Source organism: Podarcis muralis, chromosome Z (genome assembly GCF_964188315.1).
Source record: "Podarcis muralis chromosome Z, rPodMur119.hap1.1, whole genome shotgun sequence".
In the NCBI taxonomy this organism is placed as follows: domain Eukaryota; kingdom Metazoa; phylum Chordata; class Lepidosauria; order Squamata; family Lacertidae; genus Podarcis; species Podarcis muralis.
In genome coordinates this window covers 22,830,422-22,856,232 of record NC_135673.1, presented here as the reverse complement: position 1 = coordinate 22,856,232, position 25,811 = coordinate 22,830,422, and the positions used below count along the sequence as shown (strand labels likewise).

Here is a 25,811-nt window from a genome sequence, read left to right as displayed (position 1 = left end):
AATTTTGAGATATAAATATGGATATGCTGTTGTTGGGATGTCTAATAAGTCACATGAATCAATTTTGCTGGACATAACTTTTCAGTGATTTTGCCATATTTTTTTTATTATTTTTGGTCCCAGATGGATATTTTGCTTAAGAGAATGTAGTTATCTTTGTTTTATAAATACACACCCCTCAATCCATATCCTTTTGAATTTTACCAGAAAAGTGAATAACTGTGCTGGCTACATTTTATAATGAAAGACATTATTGATGATTATTTTACTTGCTGTATTTATGGACCATCCTTCCACCATAACTGCCCCCAATGTAGTTTTACAAAAAAGAAAGAGATTTCAAAACAGTTCACGCAATTACAGTCTTAAAAATAAATCTAGCAATCATTTGGCAAAAATAGCAGCAGTCAAATAGGAATAACAGCAGGAGAGTCAAAACAGAGTGTCAGAACAAGTAACAGTACAATAATAACTATTAATTTCATTTCTGAAGGCAAAAAAATAGAGAAGAGAATTGTAGTTGGATGTCACAGAACGCCCCATTTCTTGCTTAGGTAGGCAGCCTGTTGTTCCTAATTTCCAAAGCCTTCAGCAAGCAGTCAGTTCAGATCTCTTGCAAGAGTAATCTGCCCCATGTCCAATAACTTGCACGGTGTGAAGGCTTAGCTGGGGGAGAGAGATAGCGAAATAGATGTCAGAAAAAGAGAAAAGGGATTGGATAGAAGAAAGAAAGAGGGGCAGACACATACTTTGCATGGTGTTCTAGACCACTGCTTGCTTTGGTCCTACCCAGCATGTAGCCCTTGACAGATTATCTCGAGCTCTGGTTTATTGGAAATGAGCAGCATGCTTGTGCACACTGCCCGGTTGCTCTTGCTTCATTTCTCCCTTGGCACAAGCACAAAAAACAAGCATGACAAACAAGCATGACTCCCTACCACATCTGAGCCAAGGATTGTGGTGTCTCCAAAAGTGAGTATTCATAAGCCAATAACAAGCCATTTTTAAAGCTGGCTAGTGCTCATAGCTTTTAAAGGAGAAAGACCTGTGATTCAGATGTTTTGAGAAGTGAAGCTTAATTGCAGTGTCCTAGTCTCTTCTTCCACTGACTATGGGATAGGAATGAAGGAGGAATGATCAGGTAAGGAGTTGATTAAGAACAGTCCTGCAGGATCTGGCCAAGCTGTCATTCTAGTCCAGCATCCTGTTCTTACAGTAACCAGCTAGATGCTTGTGGGAAACCAGCAAGCACAAGAGCCCTCTCCCTTCCTGTGGTTTCCAACAACTTCTATTCATGAGCACTGCTGCCTCCAGCAATGGAGGTAGAACGTAGCCATCATGACAGTTCTTGATGCTCAGAAGATTGCTTCACAGGAGAAGGACAAGCATGATCCAGTCTATGCTCTGTGTACAGGAGTGGAATGCCCGCAGTTCTTCACATGTGGGAGATAATGGTTCAGTGGCTGGGCAAATTGGCTCACAGAGCTACATTCAAGGTTTGACTTTAGTGAAAAACTACTGACCTTTACTGAACAATGATAATAAATTATTTACATTGATTTTGTCACAAAGATGAAAAAAGTTTTTGCAAAATTTCATTCATCATGATCAATGTGGCTAATGGCCAAGAGACGTCGCCTGGAACACATTATGTATTTTGGAATATCTGAATTGCCACAGTGAGAAGCAAGCTGCTTTGATAGTGAGAAGCAAGCTGCTTTGATATTTTGGAATGCAGGAAAAGCCTTTGACAATGTGAATTGGGTATTCTTGTTTAGAGTATAGCAAGAAATGAACTTTGGAGATAACGTTATTAAATGGGTAATACCTATTTATACATCACAGAAGGCCCAGATAATTGTTAATGGAGAACTGATAAAACCATGCAAAATATAGAAGGGGACAAGGCAAGGGTGTCCATGGTTCCCACTGCTTTTCATTTTGGTCTTGGTAGTCTTGCTTAGAGATATTACACAATATGAGAGAATGATGAGAGTAAAGATCCAAAAAGAAACTTATAAGTAACAGGCAATTCATGGAAACTTGATGTTAGTTCTGGAAAATCTGCTACAGGGAGTAGAGATTCTTAGGGATAAACAAATTTTGATATGTTACCAGGCTTTAAGGTTAATCACCAGAAAATGAAAATGTTAATAAAGAATATGACAACAGAAGATCAGAAGGTTTTGTTGGAGAAACCAGGGCTCCAAATTGGAAAAAGTAAAATATTTGGATGTTGTTATGTAAAATGTGAATTGTATGTTGTTGCAAAATAATTATGTTAAGACATGGGCTGAAATTTTGAAAAATATGTCAAGGTGGGAAGCTAAAAATGGGTAGAATCTCAGTGATAAAGATGAATGTTTTGCCTAGAATGATGTTTTTATTTCAAACAATACCTAATTTGACTAATGATTTCTGTTTAAACAATGACAGAAAGATTAATCTAAGTTTTTATTGCAGGAGAAAAAATCACAAGTTAAAATCAAAGTAGTGCAAGATGCAAAGGATTGGGTTTAGCTGATTTGAAATTGTACTTTGCAGCTTATTGCTTAGGGTGGAAGAAGGAATGGCTGACATTGAGAAATAAGAGACTTTTGGAACTAGAAGGATGTGAGTTGAGGTTTGGATGCCATGGATATTTGTGGTATGTTAAAGTTAAAAGTTAATGTGGATTTCAAAAATAACTTTATTAGATGTGCCTTATTAAGAATCTGGAATAAATATAAACCTAGGTTATGTACAAAGACATTGTTATGGATTTCACCACAAGAAGCCTTTTATAGAAAAGAGGTGACAGGCAAAGAGAAATGGTTAACCTATCAAGACTTCTTAAGAGTGGAACCAAGGAGATGGTAAAATTAAAACAAGGGAACTTTTAGCACTGGAAGGTGATAGCTTCCAGTGGTTTTCTCATCTACAACTAACGGAGATTCAAGCTGGATAAAAAGACTTTGGTGTAGAACAAAACAAAACAAAACAAAATTTGAAATACAGTTGTGTACAAATGATGAACATGTTGTTGCAAAAATGTATAAACTTTGGTTGAAATTGAAATTTAATCTAACACTTGATTAAATGTGGATTTTTTTTGGTTGTAATAGATTGAACATATGTGGATGAAAGTGCTAAGATTTACATTGTGTTATGGTCTTAAAGATTTTTTAAATATAATGATGTATCAATGGTATACAGTCCTAGCTTGATTTTCTAACAGGATGCTTTCCGGAAATCCGTCCAACTTCCAAAACATTTGGAAACCAAGGCACGGCTTCTGATTGGATGCAGGAGTGTCCTGCAGTCAATTGGAAGCCACGCCGGACGTTCAGCTTCCGAGGCAAAGTTCGCAAACTGGAACACCTACTTCCGGGTTTGCAATGTTTGAGTTCCGAGTTGTTTGTGGACTAAGTTGTTGGAAAACCAAGATACAGTGGTACCTCGATTTACGAACTTATCCGTTCTGGAAGTCAATTCTTAAACCAAAACCGTTCTTAAACCGAGGCACACTTTCCCTAATGAGGCCTCCTGCCGCCAGTGCCCTTCCACCATTCAAATTCCATTCTTAGACTGAGGTAACATTCTCAAACCAAGACACTATTTCCGGTTCTGCAGAGTTTGTAAACCAAATCGTTAAACCGGACTGTCCTTAAACTGAGGTACCACTATACGACTCTATAACTCTGGCAAAGTTATTCAGAATCTATAAAGCTGTTCCAAATGTTAGCTGGAAGTGTGAAAAATATGAAGGGACATATTATCATGCTTGGTGTGCTTGTAAAAAAGCTAAGAAATATTGGATACAAATTCAGAAGTTTTTAAAGGTTAAAATTCAACTGAAGCCAGAATTTCTCCTGCTAAGAATAATGGAAAAACAATAAGAAAAGGACTGTGAAACATTATTTCAATATATGATTACAGCAATGAGATATGCACAAAGATTCATCATTACCTACTATGGAGGAATCGTTGTTAAAACTATTGGACTTAGTTCAGATGGTGAAGTTGATGTGTTTAATTAGAGAAAAATCATTGCTGAAATTTACTAAAGATCGTTACAGATTTTTGGCGTGAAAAGAAAATGAGCATGTGATATCTGGGTTTGAGGATTGAAGAAATTAGTGGCCTATAGGAAGTGGAATAAGGGACGCGGGTGGCGCTGTGGGTTAAACCTCAGCGCCTAGGACTTGCCGATCGCATGGTCAGCGGTTTGAATCCCCACGGCGGGGTGCGCTCCCGTTGCTCGGTCCCAGCGCCTGCCAACCTAGCAGTTCGAAAGCACCCCCGGGTGCAAGTAGATAAATAGGGACCGCTTACTAGCGGGAAGGTAAACGGCGTTTCTGTGTGCGGCTCTGGCTCACCAGAGTAGCTTCGTCACGCTGGCCACGTGACCCGGAAGTGTCTGCGGACAGCGCTGGCCCCTGGCCTCTTGAGTGAGATGGACGCACAACCCTAGAGTCTGTCAAGACTGGCCCGTATGGGCAGGGGTACCTTTACCTTTACCTTTTTAGGAAGTGGAATAATTGGGTGGATCCACTTGGAGTGGATGCTTTGATTAATTCTCTTTATATAGCTGACAGACAAAAATGGGAAATTATTCTTTTTTCTTTTCTTTTTTCTTTGTGTTTTTATTTAGATTAGTTTCTTTTATCTTTGAAATTCTAAAAAGATATTATATATACGGTATTAATTTTTGTATATCTTTTTTCAAACTTCAATAAAATCTCTTGGAAAAAAGAACATGCTAGCAGTCTTTATTCTAGATTTACATCTGTGCTGAAAGAGAGGACAAGCCAGAATATTTAGGATGGTTATCACCTAAGTAAACGGAGAAGTGACTTATCCCATGAGTTTTAGTTGAGTATTTATTAAATTTTCATATGGAAGAAAACAATATTTTGGAAAGAGAATAGGGAAATTGTTCTTGAACAGTAGGCTTCAACTTTTTCAGACCTAGGACCCACTTTTAACCCAAGCATGCATTTGAGGTCCCATTTATTAATCTTTAACCATATATTTGTATGCTAGTAGTGCTCCTGTTGCAACCCTTCTTGGATCAGGCCCACCAGTTGAATATCAGTGTTCTGCATCCTGCATAGGAGATAAAGGAGGCATTCTCCTTAAGATAGTACATGCTCTCTTCAGTGTTTGTAATTATACAAGCAATAGAAATTAAAGGTAACATGCTTTAAAAAACAATTCTGGGGCATTTTTTCATCAGTCTTAAGTTTTAAATTGCTTTGTCTTAACATACTAAGGCTGCAATCCTATATACTCACTTTCCTTACTTCTTCCCAGACATACAAATAATTAAGCTGTGAATTTTGCTGCTGTAATTAGCTGTTTTGTTTTAAACTATGCATTTCTTTTTGAAGACTTTTGTCTGTAAATACCTTCTGGGACTCTTTAAATCGTTGAAGTGAAAATAGACTGACAAAACCCAACATTTTACTCAAGGCCATGTTCACACATAGAATCATAGCACTATGCCATAAAGGAGGTGTAAGGAACCTCAAGCTTGGGGACTAAATGGCTCCTCAGTCTTCTCTGTCTGGCCCTCAGCACTTTCCTCAGGCCGCACTCCTTCCCTGGCCATACCCCTCGCTGGCCTGCTCCATGTTGTTGAGGGTTTTGCCTGTCTGGAATATGTCCCAGAACTCTGACCATACCTCTTCCTTTCCTAGATAGAAACTAGTCTGCTGTACAAAAGTAACATTTACATTTGTAATTCTGGCCCTGCTCACTAGTGATTGTTGTTGGGGGCGAAACAAACCATGATCCCAGGTTCTGATATCTATATCATTTGTGGTTCATTTACCTGCTTGCGCAAAGAAGGGAGTGAAGCGGGAGCACATAGGCAGTTCACGGTGTGACTTACTAAACATTATGATTTATTGTTACCTGCAAACATGGCCAAGAAGTGGCAATTTATATATTTTACTCAGAGCAGTGTCTTAAAAAAGAGCAAGGCTTCTGCATCCTTGAACCACAAACAGAGGATGTGCCTTCAGAATCTTTACAGTAAGGTTTTATATGTGCCAAGGATAATAAATCAGTTCTAACTTTGCCCATGAATGGATTTCATTGCACTGTAAAATGAACTGTTGTAGCAAAGCAATTACTCTGTGAAAGATGGGAGAGAACAAGAAGTTCTTCAGCAAATAAAGTAGGAAAGGAGGCTTTAAATAACTGGATGAAGTTTTGTTGCATCTCATAGTAGTAAAGTAACATGGCAAATGTGTGCTTTGTATTAAGAACCTGGGTCTGGTTTAGATCCAGCCTTTTTGAGCTTTAAGTGCAGCTATGAGTCACTTGCTTCTGATAAGACTCCTCCAGGGCCTGTGAAGCTGGTTTCATGTGGACATTCTATAGACAATTTTTACGATCTGTATATAGTGTTATTCTTAAATCCCCCTCTTCGGGAGTACTAACATACTTGTCAAATAAACCAGTATCCTGCATTCTTCCATGTCTGGCTAAAGATGGTTGTTGCTGGTTTTCTTAACAGCTTGCTGGCTTGGGCTAGACTCTGTCACTGAATTGCTTTTTGAAGTAGTTTGTGCTTGTAGAATTCAAACTGGAAAATACAGCAGTCTATATATGGACTCTGCATCGTGTGCTGTTGTTTTGACTTCTCAGCCCTGCTGGTTTTCTGGTAGTCTTTGGCCTTGGCCTTTTCTCTTTAGGGTCTGTTGGATTTCATACCTGATCCTTCTGCCCCAAGGATTTGTATGACGAAAGCTGCGTGGGAAATGCTTGTTTGTTCTCCTGAGCAAGAGACTGTGTTTTGGTTCTGCGGCAGGCTGCCTCCCACAGTTACATTCTTATCATGGGTGTATGAATGAAGTTGGAAAACACTACGAAACAATGTGAACACCCAGTTACCTGCTCAATTTTCAGGGCTTTGGAATGTCTCCCCTAGGAGCTGCTTCTTAAGCAAAATGTAATATCTATTTAAGTGTGTATCTCAAAATACGGTGTGTAAATGAAACAAATAAGCATAAAAATTTTTGCATTAAAGACTTGCCCTAAATTGGCTGAAGCACCTGGTGTGTATGAAGTTTAGTAGCAAAGGTGGGTTGGTTTCACCTTTATAAGTAGAATGGCCTGCAAGGACAGCATTCAAAATACTCCAGGCGACAGGCACATTTTGCAACTGGAATGTTCTGTCATGGTCATGTGGGCCCTCATCTGTAGCCACATGTGGTATAACCAAGACTTAACTTGGCCACCTCATTGCTGTCTGTGAGAACTGAGTAGTTGTGGGTTGTTGTCTTCCTTTGTGGTTGGGGTAGAGTTGATTGTGTTATGTTTTACTGGACTATTGATTTTTGTATTTATTCGGATGCTGTTTTTGATGACTTAGGCATTACCTGGAAAAGCAGATTAGAAATATTTTTCAAAATAGAAACACACACACACACACACACACAACCTGGGTCCTCCTGCCCCTGCCTCTAGATTCAAGTGGTACAGCCCAGATATAGGAAGGTCAGCCACTTCAGGAAGAGCTAGGCCTTGCAGGAACTTGCACTAGATACCAGCTGGCTCCAAGCCCCCCCAACCCTCTGGCCTTAAATAACCATTTTCTAATCCAAAGGCCCTGTAGCACATTATGTTTTGTGGCCAGTGTAATCCTTCAGATGCTTTCTGAAACATTTAGCTAACCGCTGCCCTGTCATTTTCCTAGGAAACCATCATGTTCCCCGTAAAGGTCACTTCTGCTTGCTCCTTGCCTCCTGTTGGTTATTAATTTTATTAAATGCATGTTGCCCACAGCTTGTTCTTCAAATAAAATACCACTTTAAAAAGGTGCATTTAAAATAGAAGTGAAAGAAAGTTGCGCCTGTCACTTAGGGTGAACAATTGGCCTTGGATTCTGAAATGACTTGGAGTGCATTAATACCAGCTGCTGGAGCAGCAGCAGCAGGCTTCTTCAAAATAGCAAAGCTTTCTGGTTGTGGTGGTTGGTTTTTAATGGAAATAAAGCCTATCTATAGACACCTGTTACACTGAAACCAGTGTTCGAAATTAGCCAGGCATCAGGCGCATTTATCACCTGACTATCGGCCACTTGTGACCAAGTGAAGATGCCTAGGTATCAGGATGGCAGCTGACATCTCCACCATCAGGAGGTACGTGCCTGGGTATTCTTGGATCTTGACTGTTTTCACACACTAATCCTGTAGAATTCTATCAGTTATATTTTAGCTGCACAATCAGTATGAATTTCAGGAACCTAAATGCAGCGAACAATGTTATAGCTAATTGTTGTAGCTTGTCATCACTTACCCCACCCCACTGCCCAGCTTACAGTTGTGAAGAGGGCACATGGGTAAGAGCACCAGAGATGGTAGTATGTGTTAGTTTCCCCACATTTCTTCGAGCTTTGAATATATGCCGTTTGCACAGGTGTGTAGTACCATCTGTGGACCATTTTCAAAGAGTTATCCTTAATAATTGCAGATACAGTTAAAATGGTTTAATGAATAAAATTGCATTCTATAATGCTTTATCAATCCTCTCTCTCAAAACTGTCTACCACATGGCACGTAAATTTGCAACAGACGTGAACACCCCTCCTCGGAGCATTGTATACAGATGACTGGCATCTTATGCTTTGGGATAGCATGTAAGGCTGAAATCCTGTATAGTCAAAACCACTTTTTAAAAACTGGAAAATGGCATGTAAAAAGCACAGTATAGCACTTACTGGTGTATGATGACTGTTTTTAAGCTCTCAAACTTACTGAAGAAAACCTGGTGCAGAAAGAGCTTTTAAACTCTCTGCTGTCTGTGCATTTAATTTGTGTGATTTCAACTAGCCAGGCTTCAACTGCATAAAGTTGAAATCGCAGTCTTATCTGTGCACAAGCTGCAAGTCACCTCTATATCCTTGATATTTTACTCTTAAGGCAGGCATTTAAACTTAGGCATAGTAAATTTTGTTGACAGTTTTTGATGTATAAGAGGTGATCAGTTGTAATAAAAATCTTTACATGAGACCAGCTTGTGTGAATAATCTAGAAAGTGGCCTTTACTGTAGGACTGAACAAAGGATGTTAATGCAAGGTCAGAAGGAGCGATGAAGTGGGGAGAACAAAGACTCTTCCTTTGCTTCTTGTTCTTCAAATTGGAGATACGGAGTAGAAGATCAAAGTTTGCAACCTTGAGTCGCCGAAGTTGAGCAGATAGGCGAATTCCAAAGTCAAGGTTCTCTGACACAGTTGTTTTAACTTCTTGCAAAAATGATTTGAAGGCAGTTAGTTTGATTTCTTAAATGTTTTAATCATTAAACCAGCTCTTCTGAGAAGCCCTTAAGTTGCTGGAAATACTATGCTGCAAATTCCTTTTATATCAATGTCACAAGGCTTTCTCTCTCTGGCTTTCTTGGTTTCCTGCCTTGGCAGTCATATTGGAGGCCTGGCTTGGTCACAATAGCAGTCTTCCAAGTGGGACAAGTACCTGAACAATAAGTTGTGAGGAGTTTCTTGCATGTGAGCAATAGCCCCCAAGGTAGTCCCAACAAAGGATGTGAAATGTTTGGTGACTCCGGTTGTTTTAGCATGGTTAGGGGAGCTACATTTGTGGTGAGGGTCAGAGCATGCTTCCATTTAGCTCATGAGACGTCACTCCCTCTTCCCTAGGTTCAATTCCTGACATCTCCAAATAGGAGATTCCTGTCTGAAACCTTGAAGAGTTCCCCCCAATCAGTGTAGAGCAGACTTCCCTAACCTTGTGTCCTCCAGATGTCTTAGACTGCAAGTTCCAACTGCCCCAGTCAGCATGGTCAATAATTAGGGGTGATGGGAATTGTAGGCCCAAACATATTGAAGGCACCAGATTGGAGACAGTGTTCTAACTAGATATTAGGCAGCTTCTTATTTTCCTATATAAGAGTGCATTCTTCCCCCTTTCTCCCACTTGGAAAAAAATGTGTGTGAAGTGTCTCTCCATGACCTAAATTGCTTTACAGACAATTTCATTAAATTGGCGGGGTTTGGGGGCACTTTATGTAATGACACAGTCTTCCATTAGCTTTTGGGGTTACAGGAAACCCTTCTGTTTCAGTACCTCTTGGGAAAAAGTGCTCATGTTGGTGCAAAGTTCTTGTTGAGCTAGGGCTGGGGAGACCAAGCGAACCCTGAGAGGGCCTTCTCAATGTTTGCTCCCAGACTTTGGAACTCCCTTTCTAGAGAAGACTGCCTTTCTAGAGAAGACTGCCTCCCTCCTTGGTGTCCTTCCGCTGGCAGGTGAAGACTATTTTATTCTGATTGGTGTTTTGGAGCTGACTGATTTTTAAGGAAAGGACTCTGCTGTGCTTTTTTATTATTTGTATTTTAGCAGATTTTTTTTTTATACTGTTTTGACTCTAGTGGAGTTTACTGACTTCCTGATGATTCTGTTTATTGGATTCTCTTTTAGCTTTTTGTATTTTATCTATGTTTTTTAAATTTATGTAAGCTTCCTTGAGACCCAGTCTGCGGAAAAGGTGAGATGATGATGATGATGTTATTCCTCTGTGGATCATCTTGTGCCAGTCACTATTTTTCAGCCTTTACTACCTCACAGGGTTATTGTGTGGGAGTGAAGAGAGAATCATGTATGCTGCCTTGAGATCCTTGTGGAAAGGTTGCAATATACATGCATACATTCATATCAACATATATGTTGCTTTGACTTTGCATCTGTGATGCCATATACCTGCCCTGTTCAGTAGATCTTAAGGGCATTTTAATCACAGTTTAGCACATGGTCTAAGAACATCTGATGTCTGCAGCATTTGCAGAACTAGAAAGCTGTAGTCAATATCACCCCGTTTGAGAGACTACTGGGAACCCCATATAACAACAGAATATTCTATATCTCTGTGTGTATTCATTAATAATTTCTCCTTGCTTAGAGATGCAAATGATGTAAGCCTTTTCCCCCCTACTCCTTTCCTTTGTTTTTTCCAGGGCACCAGTGCGTCTGCTGCTTTGGAGAAAGAGATTGGTGTAAAAGGTGTAGAACAGATTCCTGGGGATGAACATTACTTTGGCTTGGTCAATGTGAGTAGCTTTTCTGTGTCTGGGTTTCTATTTAATAATACCTTCTTACTTCCACCTTTTGGGTTCTAAAATGAAAAGTATTTGTTCCTGAGCAGCTTCAGTCTGTGGGTGCTGCTACTGATACAAAATTGAAAGAGGCTTAAATTAGCATCCTGTGATGGGCAAGCTCCATCTTTTTATCTATATTTATTTTATGAGCTTAAAAAAAGCAAACTAAAGAGAGTTGGTTTTTAAATATCTGTTGCTTTCCCTTTGGGGCAAATGCTAAGTATTTACAAAGACATGCTAGAGTAGAGATTACATTTCAGCAAAACTTTTTACCGCTGATGTATTGTAATTATTATTTATTAAATTTATAGACCACCCTTCATCCAAAGATCACAGGGTGGTTCACCACTTAAAAATACAAAATGAGAACACAAAATACACAATAAAACAACAAGCCAATAATAACCCCCAAAACACACTTAAATGGCTGTAAAATGTTGAATCAGTCAGAGGCCAGACTGAGCGGCATTTAACCACTCACCTGTCAGCTGTTAAGTGGGGATTAAGTCCTGCTGGGAAAAGGCAACCACAACAAAGCAAATTTCAGAACCACTCTCCTGCCCATCAGCTGATGTGATGTTATTTGATTGGCAGGTGGGCACGGTTGAGGAAATTGTCCAAATTGGACCTCTTATTGAGGTAGTCTTGACCTATGGCTGCCTCCCAAGTAGTTTTATGTATTTAAAAGTCTTTTTTCAACTGTTTAATATTTAATAATCTCTAAGTTGTATCCAAATGTGTAACATAAAAACAGTAAGACAGTATCAATAAAACAGATATGTGACATAGAAACCATTAAAGCAATATTGAACAGATAAAAACAGAATTTCAATAATAGCAGGATCTAACCTTATGGGTCAGTGGAAATCTGGGCAGAAGGCTACATCTTTGCAAGGAGTCAGAAGCAACTCATGGATGTTGTTTTGGCATGGGAGAGGAAAGAGCATTTCATGCAAGGATAACTTGATTGAGTATTCCCTCAAAGGTGCAGTGTAGACTTCAAAACTTTTGTTCAGTTGTCATGTCAAATTGATGAAACTGGTGGCATGTTTTGTGACAACAATTTCAGGTGTGAAACAACTTTACAAGCTGGCTTGTCCTCCCTCGGGGTAGTCAACAGCCATTCTAGAACTTTGACATTGGGGGAGATGGGAGGCAAGCTTTGGTTACAATACAAATAGCAGGATAGCAGGAAGAGGATCCCCAAAAATGCTTCTTCCCACCCGCAGTATTCACATGGACAAATGTTTGACATAATATTTCCTGCAGTGGTTTTTTGCTCCTCCTCCTGCCTTTTTTGGTCAGAAGGAGTTGCTTTTTCAGTCCTACTGTTTTATTATCCTTACAGTTCCTCCGTCATGTTTTGTAATGATTTGAAAGGCAGCATTACTTCCTGGAAGTGTGCCAAGTTTTAAAGGCTGCATTTCCACTTGTTATCTTTGTAGACGCATATGGGATGGCTGCGAGAGCCCATCACCGTGACGACTTGCTTCCTTTACAGCCAGGTTTTAAGCTCCGGGGCTAAAGCCTTCTTGCAGGTCTCTCAAGTGCTCTAGACTAGAGCAAGCTGAGGTTTTTGCCTGCTTCTTTGTTGCCTGTTTGGCTGCTTCTGAGATGTGACATGGGAGATATTATCATGAATCTGCAGGATTTAAGCAAATGCTAAACATTCAACTTTGAAGCAGGTGCAGAGCACTCCAGTTTTGATCAGTGCATTAGTGTTAGAGGAGGTATTTAACCTTTTCTGACTTTGATGTTATCCTAATTTAAATTGCCTCTCTGAAGCTGTGAGCCCTGTAGCAGAGAAATAAAGAGGTAAGACATATAATAGAATCATAGAACTGTAGGTTTAGAAGCAATGTTCGAAACTCCCATTGTTCTAGGCGCATTTTGTGACAGGGAATTTCATTAGCGTGAGCAGTTTCTGAGCTCTGGGCACAATACTGCGCCTAAGATTTCAGATTAAAATTGCAGAGTGGAAGGAAAGGAGAACCTTTTTCTGCCTCCCCACTTCCAGCTACTTTCTGAAGACTGGAGAAGAGACCCCCCTCAAGAATATTAGGGGGTGGGCAGGGGAAGGACTAGACCATGTGAAAAATTAACACAATATTTTAGCTGCAGTTCGTTCATTTTCATCTTTGTTTCCTTGTTATAAAAAAGCACACCTAGACATTCCATTGTTGTGCCCATAACCTAGATTTAAGGTGCCATTTAGGTCCTAGCTTTCATATCTCAGTTTCTACCACTGGTTGGAAGGGATCCTGAGGATCATTCAGTCCATGTACCTGTGTATTTTCTCCTTTTGGGTAGGAGGTCGGTTTTGTGCTGGACTAGATAGACTTCTGGTCTGATCTAGCAGGCAGGAGGTGATCCACACTGCTCCAGGCAATTCATCTGTGTCTAGGTTTCAAGACTGAAACTCATCCAACAATACATGACTAGGCAATGCTCTGAGCACATTCATTGGCAACTCTGCAAACAGTGGTATCCAAGTCACTGTGGATGTGAGTGATTCTGACTTCAAATTGCCTAACAAATAAGTAATAATGGACCTTTATGGAATTTTCAACACCCACTTGCGGGCTGCCTTTTGGAAACACCTGTTGAGAAGGTATGGTCATATGGATCACATCTTGCCAGATCAAAAGAATTGCTCTGGCTGCAGGCCCATTTCTAAACTCATTCTAATGTACTGCTTCTACTTTTGTAAGTCCCTAAATATGTTGAAAGGGATGCGGGTGGCGCTGTGGGTTAAACCACAGAGCCTAGGACTTGCCGATCAGAAGGTCGGCGGTTCGAATCCCCGCGATGGGGTGAGGTCCCATTGCTCGGTCCCTGCTCCTGCCAACCTAGCAGTTCAAAAGTACGTCAAAGTGCAAGTAGATAAATAGGTATTGCTCTGGTGGGAAGGTAAACGGCGTTTCCGTGCGCTACTCTGATTCGCCAGAAGTGGCTTAGTCATGCTGGCCACATGACCCAGAAGCTGTACGCCGGCTCCCTCAGCCAATAAAGCGAGATGAGCGCCGCAACCCCAGAGTCGGTCACGACTGGACCTAATGGTCAGGGGTCCCTTTACCTATAATATGTTGAAACTAGTGTACATACATCTAGGCAGGTTCTCTTGCATGAACCTGCCTAGATATATTATGCCTAGAATGACTGAATATATATCTATATATCTATATATCATCTATATATCTATATATCTATATAGATATATATCTATATCTAGATAGCGTACAGTGGTACCTCGGGTTACATACGATTCAGGTTACATATGATTCAGGTTACAGACTCCGCTAATCCAGAAATAGTGCTTCAGGTTAAGAACTTTAATTCAGGATGAGAACAGAAATCGTGCTCCGGCGGCGCGGCAGCAGCAGGAGGCCCCATTAGCTAAGGTGGTGCTTCAGGTTAAGAACAGTTTCAGGTCAAGAACGGACCTCTGGAACGAATTAAGTACTTAACCTGAGGTACCACTGTACTTTTCCGTGTATGACGAGTTCTTTTACTCAAAATTAATGTTAAAAATGGGGGGTCGTCTTATACATAGAGGAGTTTGTTAGCGGCGATTGGGTGGGTAAATAGTGTCTGCTGCAAGGGCTGCTTTGGATTAGCTGTTGCTGTGTAAATCGGATGGGTTATGTTTGTTTGCATCAAGGGCTGTGGATTTGCTACCTCAGTGGCAAGTGGGTGTGCGGTTGCTGGCTTCTGGTGGCGAGCCGGCATACACTTTGTGTGTTCTGTGGCGCATGCGATTGGTAGTGTTTGTCAGTTGGGTGAGTGATTATCGGCATATCCCCCCCCCCCCCAGCTGAATAACTTTGGGCAATCATCCCCAAAAGAAGCTCAACAACTCTGAGCCATCTTCCCCCATTTTCTTAAATTGTAGTCCCCCAAAATAGTCTTATACACGGGGTCTTATACACACACTTAGGTATTATTATCACCCTTGGTGTTGACCTTCAGAGTTGAACCATGACAGGGCCTTATGAGTTGTGATTCCCCAGTCTTGGAATCAGGAAGGCTTGCCTGGCAACAGGACTGATGTCTTTTCTGCGTCAAGTGAAAACCTGTTTATGACCTTTTAGATATTTATGTTCTTTAGTTTGCTTGATGCTATAGAACATTAGGTGCTGTACTTTTATTGTTGTCTTTGTGTGCTTTTGAATTACTGCTCGCTGTTTGGAAAGCCTTCAGACGTGAAAAACAAGAAAAGAAAGGTTCTAAATAAGTTAACTAGCCTGCAAATACTTTTAATGGCGTTAAAATATTTGTATTACATGTTAATATTTGTATTACACTGACAGTCTGAAAGAACCAGCTCCTTATTTTTGTCAATTTACAAAAACTTCTTCATTGCTAGAAATGACTGGGCAAGTGTAGATTTTTCCCCCTCTCCCCAAGTTTGAGGGGCTTTATTGGATCTGTGCACTCTATGTATGGGCACTCTATGTATGTACAAATGTCTAGTGTTGGGCAGGGTAGATATGTTGGCCTAGCACTGGGTAGCATGAATCTTCCATTGGAGTTGCATGCTTTTATATCTCTAGGACCCTTATTGGAAGTTGAAAACTCGGATGCCACAGCTAGAAAATCATGCACCAGCAAAATCACTCCAGGCAGAAATAGTTAATTAATTAAATGAAATACATTTCGCACACATTATTTGGCTGCACAATCTAGTAAGTTAGAGTTTTTCATTCGCAAGTACAGAAATGCTGCAGTTTTCACTTTTATTCCAGGGTGCCCTAATTATAAAACAACAGATTGGTAGGGAAGCAGTAACAGGATTCACAGAGCACCATAGGCGTAGCCAGGATTTTTGTTAGGAAGGGGCAGGACTTTTGTTGGGGTGGGGGCAGAACCAACGTGATTGGTCAGTTAAGTATTTCTATTTTCACTTGATTGCGGGGGGGGGGGGGCGCTCAACTGCCCGCCCCGCTTGGCTATGTTCATTCAGAGCACTTATTACCAACAGGGACAATGGAGGGGAGATTCGGTGGTATGTTGTTGTTTTTACATATCACCTTTCTTCCAAGGCAACTAAGGCAGTTCACAACATTAAAACACTAAAACAAATACATGATATAAAACAAAGACCCACAGAGGCCTCTCATGCCAACTGGGAGCTGGTGATATGTGTATTCCCCGACCACAGGCTGCCATGTGTGCTCCCTGGCCTGTGGTCCTTCATTTCTGCTGGAGCATGCAGGCCTTCAGTAGGGTAGGAACTGCCACAACATTTCTCTAAGGCAGCTGATGGTTCTGTGATGAGCTGTTGGTCTTAGACCTTTTCTTTTGCAGGGATGGTGGCAAACATTATTTTTCGACCACTGTTGTGACCTTGGAGTGTTGTCCAGTGGGGTTTTTCCAGTTGGGGCCTCCTTCAGCTTGGCCCAGCAGATGATGTGAAGGAACCATCATGCTGTGACATGTTTGGCAGTGTCTTTGGGGGAGGGATGAAAGTGCCGTATGCAGAGTTCTTACAACTAGCAAGCTGACTTCTGTTGATGTAGAAAGGGATCTAATTCTTCAGTGGCTTGAGGGTCAAGCACTCCAGGATGCATCCTTCCTTGCTAGATTCTGTATCTCATCAGCCCCTGTCCTCCTTTTTTCCATGAAATGAGACAGCCTTCAAATGTGACAGATGCAAAACAGCTGCTTCTAGCTATCTCCGGCACATTGCCAATATATCCTTGTAAACAGGAAATGTGAACTGGATGTCTCATTTTGCCCCCAAAGGCATCTTTCCCTGTCAAACACCAGCAACTTTGAATTGTTTCCCACCCACCTATCCCCACTATAAGCTGGCCCAGAGGGAAAACCTCAGCCTGCTTGATTATTTGGAGCAATCATATCAGCTTCATGTTTTGGGGCGAGAGGTGGGTATTCTCAGTGGTACCACTGTGTGTCAGAAACCACAATCTTTGCCCTCCCCACAAGCCAGCTAGCTGCTTACTAGTCTTAACCCACGGCAAGAGCATTGCGTCTGCTCCCTCTTGAGTGGCATCTAGCAGGACAATTGGTTTTTTCCCCTTCTCTGCCAAACCACATCACAAAGCTTTACAAGGGGGGGGGGGTTGTCTTCACCCAGGCCTCTACAAGTTACGCTAGAATTCCTCGTTTTAAATCTTATAAGTGTATCAGGATGAGGTTGAGGAAGGCTGACCAAAACGGGAAACACAACTTGTTTAACAGAGCTAGCAATTTTAAATGTTGCACCAATGACTTTGTTTCCACAGTATGTGCTATTTATTTCTGAGTTCTCCTCCTCCTCCTCTGAGAGTGTGCATATGAGACTGAATTATACGGTCAAGCCATAAGTCCATTTAGCCAGCAGTTACTTCTACACTGGCTAGCAGGGCTCTCCTTTTTCCCTGCCCCTTCAGCGGATTTGACTAGTTGACCTTGGGTTCCCATCCAGTTCTGTGATTCTGTTATTCTACCTCCTTCAGCTGGTGGGAGAGAAGAGATTGCGACCTGTGGCTTTCTGCCCACAAACCAGGTGCTTTGCCACAATCTGTGCAATCAGGTTAGCCTTCCTGATTCTAGCAAAAATGTTTATTCCCCACTTGCTCAGCTGTTATGGAACTATTTTCAAGATCACAGGATATCTAATTTTAGACCTGAGCCAAAAGTTCTCTTGAGAATTCTTGGTTTGAAATTGTGGAGGGGGTTGAAGCTACACATACAGCTGCACCCTTTACCTTTTCTATTGTTGCTGGTTTCATTATGGGAGCTCCTACCCACACTTAACCCCCCCCCATTCCCCCCCCCCGGAATATTGTTGCGCAATCATGTTGCATTGTTCCAAGGGGCATTCAGGGAGGGGAATAATAGGTAGCAAGAACATTTGCTGCCAAAACAAAGCTGCCTTTCCCCCCCATCCCCCTCCCGTTTTTCGAAATATATTTTTATTGAATATTAATAATGAATCGGTTTCGGGGGGTGGGGATAAAGAAAAACTGTTTTTTAAAAGTAAGTTGTCACAATTTCCAGGGGGGAAAAATATAGGATAAAGTTATGTGATTTACTAAGTGAGTACCAAGAGGAGGAGGACACATAGTCTGTCATTGCTAAGGGATCCATGGCCTAAATAAACAAAATAAGGTTTTTTTATTTCTAAAAACGAAGATTGAATGAATGAATAAACTTTATTACAGTCACAGGCCAGTATAAGAGAAACATATGAATAAAATAGTTGATGAATAAGAATTGTTAATTAAAACAGATACAAACTAAAAGATACGCAGTTAAAACAACTATAAGGGTGGAGCTTAGGGGAATATCGGTCTTGCAATATGGGCCTTCAGTTTAGGACTGGTTTCTAGCATAAACCATCCTTGGGCGAATATCCATCATGGCAGCGCAAAATCTAGCAACTGAGTGTGTAACATCTGGGTTTTCATCCTGGAGTAGTAGGGAGATGTTGAGTTGTTCTGTGCATCCTGGGAATTTGTGCAGGATAAACCTGGCTCGTATGTCTACATAGTACTGGCAATGGAAAAGGGCATGATCTGTTGTTTCCTGCTGCCCGGAGCCCCATGGGCATTTCCTCTCCTCATATGGTGTCTTCCTATAATGGCCTTCCTGAATGGCTGAGGGGAGGGCCTGACAACAGGCCAGAGTGAAAGCCCTTCACTGTTTTGAGATTTCAAGGTTGGTTATATACAGTGGACGCGCAGGTTGCGATTCTGCGCATGCGCAACCGCTGAAACTCGGAAGTAACCCGTTCTGGTACTTCTGGGTTTTGGCTGTCTGCAACCCGAAAAAACGCAACCTGAAGCAGCTGTAACCCGAGGTATGACTATATGGCATTTGGGAGGTGAGGTATCTTCTGGTTTCACTAATTAGAAATTTTGGGGACCTGGCTAGGCCAGCTTGGCATTCTGTGTCTTCCACACGCTGTTTAATGTTTCTTTTAGGTTGTTCGCTGTTTAATGTTTCTTTTAGCTTGTTCATGCCCCATGTCAAGTAAAATCTCCGTGTTGAAGCCTAGAGTAGTTATTATATTTTTCACAGCTCGTTTCCATGTTGATTGGAAATCATCCTTAATAGTCAGGGGAGCAAAGCCACTCAGGAAGAAAGATAGTCTCAACCAGTAATTAAGAGTGGTGAGCCACACTCTGGCCTCGATTCTTATGGATCCAGTTTCAAGACGTATGGTAGCATTGGAGACATGTTTAGGAACTTGTAGAACACCATATAACAGCTGTGCAATCAATTTAGCCTCAAACAATTTGAGGGCTACAGGTATATTGTGTCCACCTGAGATATCTGAGGATAGCATTTGTGCTTCTGTGGGCATTCCCTGCAACATAGTCACATTGGGCTTTTCTGCTTCCCGATGAATGTGGGGCTATACCCAGGTATTTGAAGCAGGTGACCTGCTCATCTTGTGACCATTGATGCACCATGCACGTGGTTTGAGCCTCTTGGCAAAAAATGCAATTTTGGTTTTCTGGTAATTGAGCTCCAAATTGACTCTCCTTGCAATATGCTGCCAGTGTCTCGAGAGGCTTGTTGCGTCATCTGCATAAAGCAGCACTGGAATATGCTTTCCTGTGAGTTTTGGAGGGTGGAAATTCATATTGTGGAGGTGGGGAATCATATCATTTATATAAAAATTGAAAAAAGATGGGGCCAATATGCATCCTTGCTTGACTCCCTTCTTGGTCTCTATTGCGTTGGATAGATGTCCCTGGAGGGAACATGGCACTTTTAGCAAGGTCCCTTCATGTACTGTGCGTATTAAATATAGCATGCGTCTGTCAAGTGTGGAAGTCTCCAGTTTTCCCCATAGCTTTATTCTGGAGATGGAGTCGAAGGCTGCTCTGAAGTCGATGAAGGCCACATAGAGAGAGACAGTATTACTAGATGAGTACTTCTCTATTAGGTGTTGGAGAACTAAGCCTTATAATATATATAATTATAATAATGGTTATAATACCATATTGGTCCGAATATAAATAATACCCGCAAATAAGCCGCACCTTTAAAATTTGCGGGTGTGGCCCACCTCCTGGCACTACCGCCCTGAATGGGGGGTGGCCGGCCTTGGCGCCCTGCTCCCCACACCGGTGCCAGTGCTCGATTCCGCGCATGCTGCATGCCTGACTTCCAGCACTACCAACTCCTGGTACTACCTCCCCAAGTCGGCGCCAGCGCCGGCTGCCCCCCCCCCCCCATTCAGGGCAGTAGTGCCAGAAGCTGGGAGCGCAGCGCTTGGTTCTGAATATAAGCCGCACTTTAACTTTTCACAGTCAGAATTTGGGGGGCAAGTGCGGCTTATTTTCGGGGCAATCCGGTAAACAGATAATTTAAAGCTAGCCTCCATCCCATTTCATGAAATCACATGCATTGTGCAGTCAGCCTCCGTCATACTCTGCTTATTTCCCTCATGCCCTTTCACTGCAGCTAGTTCAGGTACTTTTTGCCTCCCCCCCCCCCCCCATTTTAGTAGACCTTGAATAAAAATTCTTCTTTTTTTGCTCTCTTTCTCTCCCCCCGCCCCCGGCTTTCTTTCATTTAGTTTGGCAATACCTGCTATTGCAACTCTGTTCTGCAGGCACTTTACTTTTGTCGTCCGTTTCGGGAAAAGGTTTTGGCTTACAAGGTCCAGCCGCACAAAAAGGAAACCCTTTTGACATGCCTCTCAGAGCTTTTCAACGACATCGCCACACAAAAGATGAAGGTGGGGGTCATCCCCCCCAAGAAATTTATTTCCCAGCTGCGGAAAGACAACGGTAACTAGACTTCTTAAATCTCCATGTCCACTTCAGTGTTATGCATCCTTGGGGGCCTTTCAGGTGTTACTTTAGTGGCTTGGGAGCTGCTTCCTAGAGGAACATGGAGATGGGGGTGTGTGTGTGTGCAGAGAGGGTGATGTATTGGTTTGAGTGTTGAACTGGAATCTGGGACACCAGAGTTCAAATCCTTATTTGACTATGAAGCCCATCTTGGGCCATTCACTGCCTCTCAGCCAAACCTACCTCTTAAGGTTGTTGTGGCGATTAAACAAGGAGGAGAGAGCCACAAACAAACAAACAAGTTGTTGTTGTTGTTAAGTACCCGCCCTTCACCCTATTGTCGCAGAGCAGGTTACAATATTAAAGCACAACTGTAAGAACAGTTTAAAACAATTTACAATAACAAAAAGAAATCTATAAGAAAGAATGGGACATGTATGGGACAGAAAAGGCCAAAAACAGCAGAGTGATGTAAGGTTTGTTGGGGTCCTAATCTCATTGCAGGAGAGAAGAAGCCACTCGCCAATTCATTCCAGTTTGCTTTGTTATTCACTCCTCCCAATGCACACCCACAATAAAACATAAGTTAGAACTGTTTATAACTATTTATAATTCAGATCCTGCTGAGATCAGTGGGACAAGATGGCCATGGCTTAGTCCTCCGTTGAAATAAATGGGACTTGAGTGCAGCTGCTTTAGCCTGGATCCTGCCCATTACCTGGATATTTGAGATGGGAAATTAGCTGCTGATATGGCACTTGTTGACAAGTGCTGAAATTTATGATCCTGAAGGGATGGCATGAATGTACATATCCAGTGTTGAAAGAGTGGTTATTGGAAGTCTGGAAAATTAAAATGATGCCAAAATTAACTAAATTAAGAGACAACAGCCAACAGATAGCAACTTCTAATACTTTGTTCCCTTTTACTAATTTTGTGAACAATAGCGTACAGCCTGGATATTGAATGCTGAAACAGGGGAGTGTGTTTTCAAGAGGCATTTAAAAGTAACTACTGTGTCCACCACCTTCTGCCCTTGGAAGGGTGTCCAGAAGGTTGGTGCCCGTACTAAGAAGACCCACTCCCTAGGTGTCACAGGGCAGCATCCCAGAGGCTTCAGTATAGCCAGCAAGGCTTTGTCTGAAGATCTTATCCATTGGCCAGGAATGTCTGAGGGGAAGTGGTATGCTAGGTATCCTGCTTCTAAGTTCTTTAAGACTTTATATGCCTTAGTACTGGGAATCTCCATAGTGGATCCGCACTTTCTCTGCTAGATCTAATATATGCATATAAAAATACATGCAGCAATCAATCCAGCTTAGTTTAAAAGCACTCTGTGCCTCAGCCAGTCAGCTGTGTCTTACCTAAGCCTTGTGTCCATTGTCGGTCTCTAAATAACTCTCCAGACTTAATGAGGCAGAGTGGAGCACCAATATCATGTGGCATGATTAAGAGGAACAGTATTACGCAGTGCATTTCACCCCCTTCTGCCCCACCTTACTTCATCTTAGAAGTAACTGAAACTGTACGCTGCGAGTGACCTAACAGCATTTTAATCGCCCTTCCTTTTGTTTGTCTTGCATATCTTCATTGCCAGAACTCTTCAACAACACCATGCAACAGGACGCACATGAATTACTGAACTACCTGCTGAACAGGATTGCTGACTTACTACGAGATGAGAAGAAGCAGGAAAAGCAAAATGGCAAGCTGCGGAATAGAAGCAAAGGGGAGAAGGTGGACCACACTTGGGTCCATGAAATCTTCCAGGGGACACTAACCAATGAAACCAGATGTCTTACCTGTGAATCTGTATGTTGTTGTTCTTTAAATCCCCCAAAGCTCTTCCTTATCCAACAATAAGCCATTAGAGTATGTTGGTCCATTGATTTCAGTGGGCCTACTCAGAGTATGACTTCTTTTCTTTTTGTTCATTTCTGTCCTGCCTTTCCTTCAATGAGCTCAAGGTGGTATACGTGGTTCCCCTTCCCAGTTTTATCCTCACAACAACCCTGGTAGGTTAGGCTGAGAGACTATAACTGGACTAAAGTCACCCAGTGACCACTCTCCCTTGGTGATGTGTGATTCAGACTTATGCTACCACCTCCTGCGCATGCCTGTTTTTCACTTCTTGATTCCTCATGATCACAGAGGAGGGGTTTTTAGTGTGTGTTGTTTGCAATAATTTACTCTGTTATGGGATACCAGACAGAAGGGGCACAAGGTCCCACAATGATGTAGGAAAGCGGTTTTGCAAGAAGTGTGATGTGTCAGTATTTGATCAGAGGTGAAGAACCTCATCGGGTGAGGGGGGGGGGGCAAATCTGGCCCTCCAGGCTTCTCCATCTGGTCCTTAGAACTCTTTCTAGGCCGCATCCATTACCAGACTTGCTTCTCACCATCCTTGAGTGTTTTTGCTTTGCTAGAATGTGTCCTAGCATGCTTGCCTGATGAATGCTAGAAATTCACATTTATTTATTTGCCTTCTTCACCTCTGGCACCACCCACCAGTGCCGTGTGGCCCCCAGAAGGTTGCCCAAATAGAATGTGGCCCTCAGGCTGAAAAACATTCTCCATCCCTGTGGTAAATGCTGGGTAGTCTAGTATGGTGATAACTTTGGTCTTACCTGTTTTATTACATTTTAAGTGTGCACTTCATTCATTCTGGATCCCATAATGGGATACAAATAATATTTAAACAAAACAATTGCTACATCTAACCAATAAAACACAGTTTAAATAAAATAAGGAACACAGCAGCCGCCAAAAAAATTAAAAGAAAAGTGTCAAGCAAACTTTCTTTGCAATGGCCATTAACTACACAGAGACCTTGAACAATCAGATAACTCCAAAGGCTTGGGAGGATGAGTGATTTTTTAAAAAGCAGGTTCCAGAAGCCCAGTAACACCAAGACCATCAAGCTAGGTGATTGGTGGCATGTCTTAGGTAATCCAGCAAAGGCCTTGTATATTTAGCTTCATGGCTAGTATGCTAACGAAATGAAAAAATGAGTCAAATAAGAAGGTATGAATATGTTGACTACTTTGGGGGGGGGGGGGAATCTAAGGTAATCCACACCATACATTTAAAGCACATTTCATGCGTATGACTCCCCGCGAAGAAGCTTGGAAAATGCCATTTGTTAATGGTGCTTTGTATTTCAGATCTGTTAAGAGTAAACCACAGCTCCCAGGATTCTGGGAACTGAAAGCCATGTGCTTTAATGTGTGGTGTGGATGTCACCTGTCTAAGATAACCAGGGGAGATTTAAGGTGAGTTCCCCATAGACTGAAGGAGTAGAGCAGCCTTCACCACAGCCTGATACCTTGTTGATGTTTTGGATTGCAGCTCCTATCAGCTGCAGCCGATACCCTGATGGGAATTGTAGTTCAAAATATCTGGAGGGCACCAGGCAGGGCACCAGGCGGGCAAAGGCTGGAGTAGACAAATGGCTGTAAGCCATGGCAGCTATATGGAACAGTCAGTGTTATCAGTTTTGCTGGTTTTTGCCATCGTACTTTAGACTTTCTTGATGCATCTGCCTTATCACTCTTGGAAACAGGTTTGAAGTGAAAATCTACTTCACTTGATCCAGCAGGGCTCTTCTTAAGATGCATTTCAGTCTGAAGAAGATTGAAATAGGAACCAGTTAAGTCAGCCAGCCATTAATTTGCATCGTTTCCTGGAACAAATCCAGTCAATCAGCATGTCCTGCATCCAAGGAACTACATGACTTGCTTTGGATGTGTTTCTCAAAGAGTCCCTTCTGCTATACGGTGAATTGCCTTTGAAAACAAGAGATGAGCTTCCAAAGCAGTGTGTGTGTGTGCGCACGCATGCGTACGTGTGTGGGACTCCTAAAATAGCTCTCTAGATCCTGACCTATTTCGGAAAAGTAAAGTCCTAAGCAGAGGGGGGAATCTCGAGTGGGCTTTTAAACTTAATGTGCTTTAAAAATAGCATTGGTTTTGATACCTGCTCCATTCTAAAGGGATCTTCTCAGCCGACATGGCGCAGGTTGTGAAAATTTGGTTCTGCGGCAATTGCCTGTCGCCAATGCAAGGCTTTCCAAAGGCCAAACTAAATATAACCCCACTCACACAATTAACAGTTATGTGAATGGTTTGTTTTTTTAAATATAAATAGCAATCACAGGTGAGCTGAATTCAGAGCCAATCAAGGGAGTAGTGGGGAGGGGTTTAAACCTGACCATGCCCAGCTGCAGTCCCTGTCTGGGTCGGATGGGGGAAGTTGCACGTGCCTTTGCACTGGAAAGAAGGCTTCCATTTGCACCAATGGAATTGCTGATTGGACAAATAGTGTTCTGCTTAGATTGTCATTTTATATGGGGAGGTGTTCTGAGTGGATGAAACTACATGTAGCCTGCAACTGCCCCTTATTTTGAGAAGAGGCTGAGCAGCTATCTGGAAGATTCGGGACACATAAAAGGAAGTATTCCTATGCAGTGCATAGTTAAACTATGGAACTCACTCACACAAGAGGCGGTGATCGTCACCAGCCTGGATGGGTTTAAAAGAGGAATAGACAGTTTCATGGAGGAAAGGCCTATTGATGGCTATTAGCCATGATGGCTGTGCTCTACCTTCACAGTTAGAGGTAGCAATGCTTCTGAATACCAGCTGCTGAAAGCCACAGGAAGGGACTGTGCTCTTGTGCTCAGATCCTGCTTGCTGGTTTCTCACAAGAATCCTGTCTGGCCACTGTGAGAATAGGATGCTGGACTAGATGGGATCCTGGCCTGATCCAGCAAGCTCCTCTTATGCTCTTATCTTCAGCAGTCTTCAACCTTTTCAGACCTGAAACCTTTAACTCCAACCAGCAATGTGAAGCTTAGACTGGAAAGCCATTTGCAGCTTCCCATTGTGGCTACACAGATTCCTCTAGGGCAATTGCCGTGAGGGCAATAGCCCGCCTCCTGGTTGGTTGGTTGGTTTGTTTGTTT

The 25,811-nt window shown here is 42.1% G+C and overlaps 1 protein-coding gene across 2 annotated transcripts in view; it reads left to right on the top strand.

Moving 5' to 3' along the window:
- LOC114588925 (ubiquitin carboxyl-terminal hydrolase 12-like) overlaps positions 1–25,811 on the top strand; it is a 47,850-nt gene that overhangs the window by 4,635 nt on the left and 17,404 nt on the right. For both annotated transcript variants that reach the window (XM_028714719.2, XM_028714720.2), the window contains exons 2-4: positions 10,956–11,048; positions 20,632–20,845; positions 22,446–22,660. In XM_028714719.2, the coding sequence (XP_028570552.1) occupies positions 10,956–11,048; positions 20,632–20,845; positions 22,446–22,660 (522 nt within the window). The remainder of the gene's footprint in view (positions 1–10,955; positions 11,049–20,631; positions 20,846–22,445; positions 22,661–25,811) is intronic.